Source organism: Octodon degus, unplaced genomic scaffold, assembly GCF_000260255.1.
Source record: "Octodon degus isolate 3935 unplaced genomic scaffold, OctDeg1.0 scaffold00203, whole genome shotgun sequence".
Taxonomy (NCBI): domain Eukaryota; kingdom Metazoa; phylum Chordata; class Mammalia; order Rodentia; family Octodontidae; genus Octodon; species Octodon degus.
This window is the reverse complement of record NW_004524779.1, coordinates 2249024-2263909: the sequence shown is the minus strand read 5'-3', so window position 1 is coordinate 2263909 and position 14886 is coordinate 2249024. Positions and strand designations below refer to the sequence as shown.

The following is a 14886-nucleotide window of genomic DNA, read 5'->3' as shown; positions in this document are numbered from 1 at the left end:
TTTTGTTTTTGTCTGTCTTTTTGAAACAGGGTCTCAATGTATAGTTCAGGCTGACCTTGAGCTCACTTTATAATGCAGGCTAGTCTCGTACTCACAGCAATCTTCCTGCCTCAGTCTCCCCAGTGCTGGTGTTATAAGTGTGCACCCCCACACCTGACAGTACTTTTTCTTAGAAGCTTGCATGCAAGTAAGTACATTCATTTCCTGTGAACATATCAGAAGATTGTTGTAAAAGGATTCTATTTTGTTCTATAGGTGTTGCTGTTTATACTGGAATGGAAACTAAGATGGCATTAAATTACAAGAGTAAGTCACAGAAAAGATCTGCTGTCGAAAAGTAAGAAAACTATGTATTTTCACTTGTTAATAATTATTACTGTATTTAAATCTAAATCTTATGATTAATAGATAAAGAACTTTAAAGCAGATACAATAAATATGTTCAAAGGCCTGAAAGAAAATTTGAATGACTATATGAGAAACTCAGAAATGGAAACTATAAAAAAATAATCTGTGGAAACTCTTGAATTGAAAAATACAATGCAAAGACAGCCATCAAGGCACATGTGTGTAACCCCAGCACTCAGGAGACTGAGGAAGGAGGATTCCTGAGAAGTCAAGGTCAACCTGGGCTACAAAGTCAGTTTAAGGACAGCCTGAACTACATAGTAAATCCTGTCTCAAAAGGACCACAAAACCCCCAAAACATACACATACATACATACAATTGCTAAAATATAAACACCATGAGATGAGTTTAACATAGAATTTGAGAAAAGCAGAAGACATTGTAAACTGGAAAAAGAGCAATAGAAATTACTCATTTTAAGGAACAGAGAAAGATGGGGAAACATGAGTTTCAGAGCTATGTGAGACAGTAGACTAGCATAATTGATTCGCCCCAAAAAAGAGGAAGAATAAAATATTTGAAAAAATGGTTTAAAATTTGTACAAATGGGGGGGGAGAAAAAGTTAGCATATACTACCAAATACATACAAATTAATACTATAAGAAATATCAAGAAACACCTAATTAAAATGACTAAAATTAGAAAAATCAAACATTCTGGGACTTTTCTAAGTAATGCATAAATCAAAAAAGTCTCCCAAAAAAACCTTTTTAACTGAGAAAATAATAAAAAATACAGGGTTGCAGTCAGGTTTTGCAAGGGAAACAATTTTTTTTTTTTCGGGGGGTGCTGGCTGAGGCTGCCTTAAGGGAGAATCTGGTGCAGCATGTGGAGCTGGGGATCGAACCATGGTTCCCTGTGCCTGACTGAGTTTGCCCAAGCAACTACTTTAAACAACTGAGCTAACTGGCAAGCCTCTGCAAGGGAAACAATTTAACACAAGATACTTTATTTATTTATTTTTTTTTAATGTATTTGGTATGGGGTCTTGCTACACTACTTGTTGGACTAGTCATCCTTCTGTTTTCAGCCTCCCCAGTGCTAGGATTACAGGCAAGCGCCACCATACCCCGTGGCCAGCTCAGCATGTGCTAGAGATCAAACCCCAGTCTCTGTACTTGCCTAAGCAGGCGCTTAGTCCACTGAGCTGCCTTACCAGCCCAGCCCATTCTTAAGTATATTTTAAGTTGGAGACTTTTTTTTTTAAGTACCAGGGATCGAACCTAGGACCTTGTGCTTGGCCAGGCATGTGCTTATGTCATTATCTCTCCAGCCCCTTTTTTTTTTTTTTTTTTTTGGTCTTTTTGAGGCTGGGTCTCTCGATGCAGGTCAGGCTGGCCTTGAGTTCACTTCATAGCCCAGGCTGTCCTCAAAATCGTAGCCACCCTCTTGCCTCAGCCTCCTGAGTGCTGGGATTATAGGCATGTTCCACCATGTGTGGCCAAGACACATAATTTATAGGATTAGTTTATAATATTCACCAAAGAGTCAAATGCAAAAGAGTATAGGAGATCTGTCCACACATGAGAGATAAAAGGAATCCTGCTAAGGGCCTGGGTCCCATGCCAGTGTCCTGCACAAGTCCAACTGAAGAACTAGACTGAAGACCTAGTACGTTAAACTTCATGATGTGTAGCTAAAGCATTGTTGAAAAAGAATGCCTTGAAACAATAATGTCAGACAAGCCAAAATTACCTTGAAACAATAATGTCAGACAAGCCAAAATTAAAAACACAAGATCATTTATAGTCCCCTCAAAAAACTCCCAGTAGCTAACAAAATACAGAGCTCTGCTAAAAATTACAAAACTGAGAAAGACAGCTATGTAAGACAGTATGACATGTTTTATACATTGAAAGACTTGATGTGATAAAAATGCCAGGTTTCCCAGATTGATCAAGATTAATGTAGTTCTTAGCAAAATTCCAGCAAGAACCATTGCGGTAGAAACTTATAACCCTGGTTTAGTGGGAGACTGAGGCAGGAAGGTACAACTTCAAGCCCAACATGGGCACTGCAGTCCTGAATTCAGTCGCCAGTACTGCCAAGGAAAGAAAAATTCCAGCTTTTTTTTAACAAATACACAGGTTTATCCTGAAATTTATGTAGAGACACAAAGGAACAAATTCTAACAATTTTGGAATTGAAGGATGAAGTGAGAAGAATCACTATCTGTTGTTAAGACTGACAGTATATGACAGTATAGCTCCAAAAATCAAGGATTTATTATTGGTGGGTGTAAAAATAGATAACCCCCAAAAGAGACAGACGCATACACAAATAGACAATTTTGGGAAATGGCATACAGCCATACATGAAGGAAAGAGAATCTTAAAACAAATGGTGCTAAAAATAATTGTATATCTGTATTCCAAAAAAAGCCCTAAACCTTACACAACATATAGTATATAAATTGAAATGGAACACAGATTAGATATTGAAACATGTACTAGAGGTATAGTGTAGTGGTAGTGCATCTTTTTAACATGTGTGAGGTCTTGTGTTCAATCCCTGGCATCAGAATAAGTAAATTCATTAATATAAAACATGGCACTATAGGAAGAAAATAGAACATTTTCAGGACCTAGAAGTAGGCAGAGTTATTAACTGTGATACGAAAAACCACAATCACTGAATAAAGAAAAGATTAATAAATAGTTTTCACTAATTTAAAACTTTTGAAAGACTGTTAGAACAAGAATGGAAAGACAAGGTATAGAGTGGGAGGAAATATTTGCAAAGCGTAAGTCATTATTTAGAAATAATAAGATGCTTTCTTTGGTACTAGGAATTCAACTCAGAACCTTGTGCCTGTCAGGCAGGCAGCGTGCCAATGAGCTATATCCCTGGCCCTTAAGACACTTTAAGGGAGTGCCTTAGCTTTAAGGGACTCTACTGTTTTATCAACTTCGTGTGATCCTGTAATTATTTAAAAACAACAAATTTTAAGGTAGTTAATGACGTGACAAGATAAAAGAACAACAAAAAATAGGAAGAGCTGAGTATGGTGGCACGACCTGTAATGCCAGTACTGGAGAGACTGAGGCAGGCACATGGTCGGGAATTTGAGGCCAGATCAGGGTACATAGTTCAAGGGCAACCTGAACTGTACAGCTTGTCTCTAAATAAGTAAATAAATAAAAATTAAATGGGTAATTTGAATGGAGAAAAAATATAGATGAAATAAAAATGGTAATATATCAGTAGTTCATCTTGGGTATGTATGTTTTATTATAGTTTTACTTACGTGTTTTTCAGTTTTGTGATAAAAAATTTTCTTCATATCAAAAATATTTTACATTTAAAATTAAACAGGAGCCGGCCAAATAGCTCAGTGTATTAAAGCACCTGTAAGCAGTCACAGGGGCTAGGGGTTCAATCCCCGGGCCTGCCTTGCTGGCCCCGCTCCCAGGGCATCCTGAGACGGCAATTGAGACTGGGCATGGTGGTGCATGCCTGTAATCCCAGCTCTTGGGAGTCTGTAAACAGAAGGATCACTACAAGTTGGATCTAGTAGTGAGACCGTGAACACCCTGTAGACCCTTCCCTAAAATACAAAAAATAATAATAAAATAAATAAAATTAAATGTGTCTTTGCTTTAGCAGCACATGCATAGTAGAACAGGAAGGATGTAGCATGGCCCATGCACCCAGCTGACGTGCATACATGAAATGATCTACATTTTTAATCATATTAGGATAAAAAAAATTGAAAACTGGTAATACTTAGGTAGAGAGGATCCAAGAGAGTTGTTATATTAATAGCCATAAAAATTTGCCAGTCTTATCCCTGAATTGTAAGAGACTTTAAAACTGTCAACAACATTTTTTCTTGAAAAAACACAATCTAGAAATATGTGTTGATTTTTTTTTTTTTTTTTTTTCCTCCCTGTGGCTCTACGGTAGTGCTGGGTTTTCTAGGCTGTAATTTTTTCCTGCTTTTGGAGTATCCAGTCAGTTTGGAAGTTAAAACTAATACACAATGAAAAATTAGACAATAATTACAGGGTGTGACACTAGTTTTAATTTAAACAAAAGAAAGTTGAAAATAAACTTAAGACTACATTTAGGAAGATGATGACTTTTTAGTTAAATATTTAAAATTTGGTTAAACAAACAAAAACATTAGTTACACAGTGTAAGCAGGATGGAAAGTGTCTGATGAAACAGGCATGGCAAAAGCAGAAGGTAGAAATAGATCAGGCAGTGTGGGAGAATAAAAGACATGGTAAGGTTAGTGAAAAGTCAGAATATGGAGTACGTTTGAACCTCAGATCCCTTGTTAGCTATGTGGTCTTGATGCAATTGTTTTATTGAGTAGAACCAGGTGATTTCATGTTTAAAAATGTGAGTAGTACTATAAATGAAGTGCTAGCATGATGCTTAATGCACAATAATAATAAAAAAAAAAAAAACTCTAGGCCCTTATTCTCATGGTAGTGTAGCATTTATGTTGGAAGACATCGGAATATCAGCTACTTACATAGTAAAGACAAATCTAAATTCTAGAAGGCCTAGAGAAAATTCGGAATGCAGGCCTTTCCCATCAGTAAGAGCCTTTACAATGCTGTGATGTGCATTTTTCCTGAGATGCCTGAGGGTTTGTTATATATTGTTTATTTTGTCTATATTTGAATTTTAAATGAGATATCATTTCTTTAATTGTATTAGAAATGTATGGTTTTAACCCTAAAATCAGATATGACACATTAAGCTTACCTGGTGAAGAGAAGAGGGGCTCTAAAATGGATTTCTCGTGATTTGGATAAATTATATAATTATTTTTAGACTTGGATCTTCGTCAGTTAAAAGGACTTAGTGATTCCTTTTTCACAACGTTTTTATAAAGATGAAGTAAAATAGCAAATATGGCAAATTTTGTACAATTTTAATGCTATACATTATCATTTGTATTTATTGCACTTACAATTAAATGGGCCCTGAAAATAAAAGACAAAAATAAAATCTTTAGAATAAATAAATAAAATCTTAGACTAATTATAGCAAAGAAAGTTGCAAAAATATTACCTACTGGAACACCTATATGTATTGTTTCTTTTATTGTTGGTAAATAGATTATGTTGAATTGACTTTTTCTGAAAATAAAGACTATATCCTTTAAAATAACTATAGTAATTCTTTACATATTTTAATATCTTTAATACAAATATTAATTTCTAAGCTGACAGATATAGTAATACACATTAATGTTTTATATTTTATTTTTTCAGATCAATGAACACATTTTTGATAATTTATCTGATAATCCTTATTTCTGAAGCCATCATCAGTACTATTTTGAAATATACATGGCAGGCTGAAGAAAAATGGGATGAACCTTGGTATAACCAAAAAACAGAGCATCAGAGAAATAGTAGTAAGGTATTTTATGGTCCTTGTAACTTTGATGTAGAACAGTTTGTGGCACAGTTAATGCTTTGGTCGTGACTTCTGATAGGGAGGAGCACTTGTGACCTCACAAAACCATGAGTACTGACAAAAAGACACTACAAAGAGCATGTTTCTGTTGGAGAGCTTTTCGTATTGAGAGCGTGTTCCCTATGTAATGACTTTAAGCATTATCAGAAGTTAAATCCAGCAGTATTTGCTTTCCATTTCAGTACAGGTTCAGTTTCTATTCCATTTACTGTATCTTATAAATGAATTAAGGAGAATTTCATTTTCAGTTCCTTCTGAATTATTCAAGAAGTCTTATTGTCAGTCTTGATAATACATAGAAAATAATTCACAAATTATGTAAAGTTTTAAACTGTTTAAATATAGATTAAATATGGAATACCAACAGAATATAACTTACAGTTATGGTAAATTGTTCTAGAAAGTTTACTATAGATTAAAATATAAATACTATTGGAGGACATATTTGAATCTCAAGAGGCCAGTAATCTGATAAATACAGGGTCATGCTTGCAGCATCATTCTCATCCATTAACAATGTGCTTTTACAGAAAACATGATGAGGGGCCGGAGAGATGGCTCAGTTAGAATAATCGCTTCCCTGGCAAGCACAAGGGCCTGGGTTCATTCCCCGGTTCTGCCAAAAAAAAAAAAAGAAAGAAAGAAAGCATGATAAGCATGCTTCTCCTGTGCTGTTGATGGAGGCTTTGCCAGTATCATCGACACATCAGTTTTAACTTCTAACTCTATTAAAAATAATACTTAGTCTAGCAGTTGTGCAATAACTTTTTAAAGTTACACTCCATTTTTAGTTGTCCGTGGTTCTGAAGGCTAATACAATGCAGAAGTATATTCCTATGGTTATAGTTTTCCCAAGTCAGTTATAATTACTAAATTTACAATTCAGTAAATGAATTTCAAATCATAATACTATTCTAACTCAGAATAGATGATCCTATGCTTATGCATGAAACTGGTCATTTTCCTCAGTAATACTGAAGAGATTCTCATATTTTCCTTTATGAAATAATCATTTCTCCTTTTTTCTCCCTAGATTCTGAAATTTATTTCTGATTTCCTTGCCTTTTTGGTACTGTATAATTTCATCATTCCAATTTCATTATATGTGACAGTTGAAATGCAGAAATTTCTTGGGTCATTTTTTATTGGCTGGGATCTTGATCTCTATCATGAGGAATCAGATCAGAAAGCTCAAGTCAATACTTCTGACCTGAATGAAGAACTTGGACAGGTAAAGATGATCCTAAGATTTTCTTTTCCTTTTTTCTTTTTGGTGGGGGGACAAAGCACATATAAAGCTAATATAACAAACTAATACAAAGTTTATATCAAAAACAGCCCTGCTTTGCTCCACCCTTAGTTTTTTTTTCTCATTTACATATTTTATTTGGAAGTGTTTACACCAGTACAGTGAAACTAAAGTTTAGAGAACATATGTGATTAGTTTAGATATCATCAGTTTATTATAAAAGAGACATGGAAATTATGTACATGATGAAAGATGCAGAACTTCAGTGGAATGGGCAGCGTTGTGTGATGCCACTTCAACAGTGATTTACTTCACTCTACGTATTTTCCAAGAATGTCACCATCTCTAAACAAGAAATAATCCTTGTCGTCTAGAACTACTTTGGTGCCTCCATATTCTGGAAGAAGAACTTTATCTCCAACTTTCACACTAACTGGTTGGATCTCTCCACCCTTCCCCTTGGAGCCGGACCCCATAGCGACCACAGTTGCCTGCAGCACTTTGCCTTGAGATTTTTCTGGAAGCATAATGCCTCCTTTGGTGACAGTTTCAGCGGCGCTCCTTTCAACCAACACGCGGTCAAACAGCGGGAGAAACTTCCGAATTGCCTGTCCTGCCATGGCTCCTGCCCCGCAGCTTGCTGCACCGCCACGCCGCCTCCGCAAAGAGAAACCTCTTCTGCCCCTGGACACCTCCACCCTTAGTTTTTATTCCCATTAAAAATGTTGTTTCTTACATTATTTACCAGTGTATTTCTACATGGCATACTTTTTTTATTTTAAAGTTTTAGACATTCTGTGTTACAGAATAGACAGACGGCAACATTACTCTTCATAGACACACACCCAGGTAGCGTGCTCACTTTGCCTCTCCAAAGCCCATTAGTATTGTTATATTATAATTGGAACTTAATATTTATTTACTGATGTTATTATGCCTTTTAATATTACTCCCAGTTCTTTAATCCCTGTGTTACTTTACTCTGTTTTATTTCCTAAATATATTTATTGAAACCCTTCCCATAGCACCAGTTATCAGAGACCCCTGTAGTGAGTCCCCAGTCTCTTGCAAAATGTCATGGTGCATAGCGGGAAAGAAAGGAGACAAAAATGATGGGTGCAGCAGGGATCAGGGATGACGAATTATTCATGGGGAATAAAAGGCCTGAGGCAGCTATAACCTTGGTACTTATTGATTATATCTGAGTCAAGAGCAATGGATGAGGGCCAGAGAGATGGCTCAGTAGAATAAGCGCTTCCCTGGCAAGTGCAAGGGCCTGAGTTCAATCCCCGGTTCCGCAGGAAATAATAATTAGTAATAATAATAATAATTTAGCTGGGATATAGCTTAGCAGCACAAGCACCTGTCTGGCAAGCACAAGGTCCTGGGTTTGAGTTCAGGTGTCTAGATGAAAAAAATTATCATTGCAGCAACTAAACCACTTTGGGAAATTCTGCTTGTGCCAAGACTTAACTGTTGTATCCTTGCCTTTATGAATGGGATAGGACTATCTTCCTCCTGGGTACATTTTCTGGAAATAATCTCCAAGAGTAAAAGTAATTTGTCTTCTCTACCTTTTAAGATGTATTCTTAAAACATTTTTTTTAAATTGCCTTTATCTCCTGTCCCCAGTTTCTGTGTTGGACAGCTTCTTCCTCCAACCAGTCCCCACCCTGTGCCCTATCTCCTGGCCCAGATGCCCTTTCACTTCCTAGGTTAAGCATCCTCCCACCTTTACTTCAGTAATTCTTGAGCCTTTCTATTTATAAAACAGCTTAACCAGGAGGTGGAAGTGAAGTTCTTATGTCTCATTCTCAGCCTGCTGTACACATGAATGTGTGTCTAAGACCCTGTAAACCAGAGTGCAGAGTTAAAATACTGGTGTTACCTTGTTTGATTTCCTTGGCACCTCTGTGGTCTGTGCTTGCATTGGTAGAATCTCAGCACTGGTATTTTGTTCTAGGCCAACTAGGCTTTAAGAGACATGATTTGTAGCATAGAAATATGTCCACAAAGCTTTCTTTTCTTTTGTTTTCTATCTCTGCAGGTGGACTATGTGTTTACAGATAAGACTGGAACACTGACAGAAAATGAGATGCAGTTCCGGGAATGTTCAATTAATGGCATAAAATACCAAGAAATCAATGGGAGACTTGTCCCTGAAGGACCAACACCTGACTCTTCAGAAGGAAACTTATCCTATCTTAGTGGGTTATCCCACCTTAGCAACTTAGCCCATCTGACAAGCAGTTCATCTTTTAGAACCAGTCCTGAAAATGAAAATGAACTAGTAAGCAATTTTTAAATGAGTGCATGAGGATTTTAAATGAATTAATTCTTTTCAATAATTGATGGATGGTAACGGAAAAGTTAATGTCCAGTAAAGCAAGGAATATATGTATTTGAAATGTATGTCTTTGACTCAATACTGAAAAATAAAACTGTAAGAGTATGTGGCCTCAGCCAAGTTTTACTCATCACTTTTGAGCCTTCTCAAGTTTTTCAGGTATTTAAATAGAACTGACTTTAAAAAAGATTTTACTGCCTTGAAGTGCAAAAGACTTCAGTGGGAAATAGCACTTAAAGTTATTTAATGCTATTTTTGAGACTTCACTTTTTCCTGGGTGAAGAAGGGGCTGCTTTACTTGCAGTTTGGCTCTGCCTCCCAGAAAGGTACACATATGTTAAAGGCTTCGAAGCCAATGTGACATTTCACATTTTGAAGTCAGAAGCAGCCAGCTTTTCTTCAGGTGATCCAAGTTGTGACATTCTTGGTCTAGCACCTATAATTCTGTCTCTGAGACTGTCATGGTGGCCCATGCCTATTATCCCAGCTACCCAGAGAATGAGTCAGGAGGATCATACATTTGATGCCAGCCTTAGCAGGTCTCTGTCTCAAAATGAAAGGATGGAGTGTAGCTCAGTGATAAAGCACTTGCCTAGCATGAATGAGGTCCTAGGCTTAATCACTAGTAAGAAGTGTGAAAGGAACCCTGTCAGGTTTCCTAAGTAGTATTTGGGAATGGTGCTTGTATCTTGAATTTTATGTTTCTACAGCTTAAAGGACATGATCTCTTCTTCAAAGCAGTCAGTCTCTGCCACACTGTGCAGATCAGCAATGTTCAAAGTGACGGCATTGGTGATGGTCCCTGGCAGTCCAGCCTGGCATCCTCCCAGTTGGAGTACTACGCCTCTTCCCCTGACGAGAAGGCTCTAGTGGAAGCTGCCGCAAGGTAGTCTGATTTTTTTTCTAAGTCACAGAAAACAATTCTTAAGTAAACATTAGAATAATAAAAAATCATCATGTTGAAATTTTAAGCATAAATTCATTTTAATTTATTTATTGTTTTAATCTTTTGAGGGAGGGAATATTTCAGGCTGGCCTTGAGCTCACTTTGTAGCCCAGGCAGGTCTTGAACTTGCAACAGTCCTCCTCCCTCAGTGTCTTGAGTGCTGAAATTAAAGGTGTGCACTACCACACCTGGCTTCATTTTAAGTTTTTAAAGGTCTCTAAAAATTCGTTTACTGTAAAATCTATATAATAAAAATATCCCTTAAAATCTTTTATTTCTTGTTCTTTTGATCCCTAGAATTGGCATTGTATTTATTGGCAATTCTGAAGAAATAATGGAAATTAAAATACTTGGAAAACTGGAACGGTAATTTTTTTTCATATATTGTGATACTCTTACTAGCTATATAATATAGAACAAACACCAGTAAACTATTACCCACAGGAAAATCTGACCTCCAACCTGTTTTTGTACAGCCATAAGCTTATGTTTGTTGGTTTGTTTTATGTTTTATTTTTAAAGCATTATTTAGGGAGGAAAAAAAAAGAAACAATATACAGCATGGCCCAAAATATATATTTACTATTTAAGTCTTTATTAAAGTTTGCTAACTTCTACCCTAGAATGATGTCAATGTTAAATCTATCTCATCACAGTTACAGCAATATTATGCTCTGAATCTTTCATCAGTATTTTAATTTACTAGCTCTTGGATTTACTTAAAGGTTAGTCTTTCTTGGGATTGGATTTCGTAGATTTTTACTCACTGAATAATGAATACACTGTTTATGATTTCCTGTTTGCTTTTACTGTGCTGGAACTCAAATCCAGAGTCCCTCCCCTGCTAGGCAAGTGTTCTGTCAATGTTCTGCACCTTGCCCAGCTTTTCCTTATAGTTCCTGTAATTTTAGGTTTCAAACGTTGTCTGTTTCCAGTTGTTCTACTCTAATAAATTAGTTCTTGCCTATTATATTTACACTCTGTGATTTTTATCCCTTATGTACATCTCTTTCAAGCTGAGCTTTTCCATACCTAATGTGGTGCATTCTTTGGTTACTTTCTTTTGCTTTTGTTTTTGTTTTGCTTAGTTTTGTTTGGTGCTTTCGGTATTGAACCTAGGGCATGCTGCTTGAGAGTCAGGCTCTCTACTACTGAGATGTGACTCAAGCCCTCTGGCTGCTCTCCTGTGGAAGTTTGTCTAGCACATTTCATCAGTGTGTAAACCATAATTTAATTCACTGTTTTTCTTTGAGATATGTATTCCATATGTGTATCATTTGAGTAAGGTTCACCCCAGAAGATGTCTAAGTCATACCACACACACACACACACACACACACACACACGCACACCCTGTTCAGAATTCATGCTGTGATGAGCCTTTGATATGTGTGTCATCAGAGATGTTAGAAAAGAAAGAGTGCTCACTTCAGCAGCACATATACTAAAATTGGAAGGATACAGAGAGGATTAGCATAGCCCCTGTACAAAGATGACATGCAAATTCATGAAGCATTCCATATTTTTTTAAAATTCTTACTATTTTAAATCTTTTTATTTATTTGGTATGGGGTCTCGCTATGTAGCACAGAGCCTTAGTGATCCTCTTGTCTCAGCCTCCCCAGTGATAAGATTATGGATAACAGGCATGTACCACCACATCGAGTTTCTGTGGCCAGCACAACATGCCCAGGTTCCATGGCTAGCACGGCATGTAGTACCAGGGATCGAACCTGGATCCTTGTGCTTGCCAGGCAGGCGCTTGGATTGACAAGCTATCTCCCCAGCTCAGCATTCCATATTTTCAAAAGATATATTTATGTATATATAGGATAGTTTGAATAATTGTAATGCTAATTGCTCACTTGTAAGCCCAGGCTGGCTCCAAACTCCCAGCAATCCTCCTGTCTCGACCTGAGTGCTAGGGTTACAAGCATGCACCACCAAACCTGGTTTATAACTTTATTTTTATTTACCAATTTTTCATGCTTATATCTGGTAACGTATACTGATTTGAAGACATTATACAATACAACAGTTATTGTCAAAATCTTATTTTGTTTAGTGAAATTCTGCATTGTTTCTGATGTTTAGGAATTGTATTTTTTTACTATTTTGTATTCTCTTTAAAAAGAAAAGATGATAGAGAATCAGTCACTTTCTTTTAGTGAGAAAAACATGGAGCAAAATAGCTGGAGTCCAATTCTTAGCTGCTCACTATTTTAGGCAAATTACTTAATATTTCTGATGTTAATAGTCTACACCTGGATAAATGGTCTGCTTCCTTGACTTTAAGTAAGATAGGTGAAGTAATGGCATTTGGTGCAGACACAATGTCAGGTCCTTCTCTTTCTGTGCAGTATTAATAATGACTCATAACCCATAAAATGAAGATATAATTGAGTCAGTTTTTTTTTTTTTTTTAATTTTAGGGAAGGGTCTACAGGGTGTTCAGGGTCTCACTACTAAATTGGACTCCTAGTGATCCACCTGTTTACAGCCAAGAGCTGGGATTACAGCCACACGCTACCACGCCCAGTCTCAATCACTGTCTCAGTGCACCCCTGGGGGCAGGGCAGGCCTAGTGATGACCCCTCTCTTCCCCCAGCGCCTGCCTGCAGGCACTTTAATCCGCTGAGCTATTTGGTGGGACCTTCAATTTCTTTTCTTTTTTTTGGTAGAACTGGGGATTGAATTCAGGCCCTTACTCTTGCCAGGCAAGCACTTATTCTACTGAGCCATCTCTCCCGCCCCATCGATTTCTTATTCTTATTCTAAATTAGTATTTCCAAATCATCACTTATTATGTTAAAGAGTAAAGTTTTTGTGTTTCTTATTTTCTTTAGATACAGACTGCTTCATGTTCTGGAATTCGATTCAGATCGTAGGAGAATGAGTGTAATTGTTCAAGCATGTTCAGGTAACCAGTCTCAACTTTTATGAGTTGTTATTTATCTAGTAAGAGCTTGATAACTTATTTTTTTCTTTTTAGGTGAGAAGCTCTTATTTGCTAAAGGAGCAGAATCATCAATTCTCCCTAAATGCATAGGTGGAGAAATAGAAAAAACCAGAGTTCATGTAGATGAATTCGCGTTGGTGAGTACAAATTACTATAATTTTATTTTATTTATTTATTTATTTATTTTTGTGGAACCAGGGATTGAACTCAGACCCTTGTCCTGAAACGCTTATTCCACTGAGCCATCTCCCCGGCCCCCAGATTACTATAATTTTAAAGAAAAAGTAACTATAAGCTAGACATTTTGGCACATGCCTGTAATCCTATACTCTGGGTGTCAGAGGCAGGAGGGCCACAAGTTGAAGCTCAGCCTGGAAAATTTAGCAATTTAGAAAGACTTTGTATCAAAATAAAAAAGTAAAGGGCTGGGAAACATACCTCAGTGTGAAGGGCCTCAGTTCAGTTCCCTAGTACTACAGGAGGAAAAAAGAAAAAATAAAAGCTCTAAAAGACATATTCATGAAAAATTTGAGGCTTCATTTTTTTTTAATTAATAAAAATTGTGGAAGTTGTACAGTTCTCTTGCACTATTTGTTGGCTTCACATTCTTTATGTAAAAATGATTGTTTATTTGTAAAATACAAGTTTTCTTATTAAGCCTATTGTAGGATATATATGGTTGCAAGGACCTCCTTGTTTCTTTTGGTGCTGAGAACTGATACCAGGACATTTGCACTGAATTACCTTCCAGTGCCCCCACCCGTTTTCATTCTTTATTTTAAGATAAAGTCTCACTAAGTCACTCAGTTGCCTGAGCTGGGCTAGAAGTTAGGATTCTCATGCCTTGGCCTCTCAGAATGGTGTGATGACAGTTGTGCACCTTCATACTTGCCGTCAAACTACCAACTACAAAAGAGAGTTTGGGGTTTGGGATGTAAATCAATGGTAAAGCAATTGTTTAGCAGGTTCAATGGTCTGGTTTGATCCCCAGCTCTGCAGAGAGAGAGAGAGAGAGAGAGAGACAGACAGACAGGCAGGCAGGCAGGCAGGCAGGCAGACAGACAGAGAGATTGAGAAATTGATTTAGCCAGGCAGAGCAGCATGCACCTAATAGCTTGAGCCACTGAGGAGACTGCAGCTGGGACTATGTGCATGGTGCTTTGCTGAGACAGTCTTTTTAAGAAAAGGAAAAACAAGACTGAGAATGTAGCTCAGTCATAGGAAGCGTGATAGCCTGTACATGGCTGGATTCATTCCATAGAAGAGGGCTTTGCAAGAGTAGAGGAGAATTGTGAGGCTGAGGTAAAATTAGGACTTTACACATCGCTAGTGGAATTTTAATTGGTGTAGCCATTTTGGAAAACAGCCTCTCAAAAGGTAATTTCAGCAGCTGCACTCCTATATATGCTCCCAGGAAAATTGAAAACATAGGTCCACACCAGATCTGTGTATTGGTGTTCATAAGCAGCGTCATTCTTTTTTTTTTTTTCCAAAGTTTTATTGATAAACAGATAGCAATGAGACAGTTTCAAATCA

General features: G+C 37.0%; 1 protein-coding gene, 1 non-coding gene and 1 pseudogene across 2 annotated transcripts in view; 2 read left to right on the top strand and 1 right to left on the bottom strand.

Moving 5' to 3' along the window:
• Window positions 1-14886, top strand: part of Atp11b (ATPase phospholipid transporting 11B (putative)) — a 92216-nt gene that overhangs the window by 36459 nt on the left and 40871 nt on the right. Inside the window, exons 9-16 of the mRNA XM_023704778.1 lie at window positions 256-337; window positions 5642-5792; window positions 6883-7080; window positions 9146-9388; window positions 10156-10331; window positions 10689-10757; window positions 13238-13311; window positions 13384-13487. Of these exons, the coding sequence (XP_023560546.1) occupies window positions 256-337; window positions 5642-5792; window positions 6883-7080; window positions 9146-9388; window positions 10156-10331; window positions 10689-10757; window positions 13238-13311; window positions 13384-13487 (1097 nt within the window). The remainder of the gene's footprint in view (window positions 1-255; window positions 338-5641; window positions 5793-6882; window positions 7081-9145; window positions 9389-10155; window positions 10332-10688; window positions 10758-13237; window positions 13312-13383; window positions 13488-14886) is intronic.
• Window positions 7222-7718, bottom strand: LOC105743996 (annotated as a pseudogene).
• LOC111813600 lies at window positions 11812-11918 on the top strand. Its single transcript, XR_002818810.1, has one exon. It is a non-coding gene; the product is annotated as a U6 spliceosomal RNA (small nuclear RNA).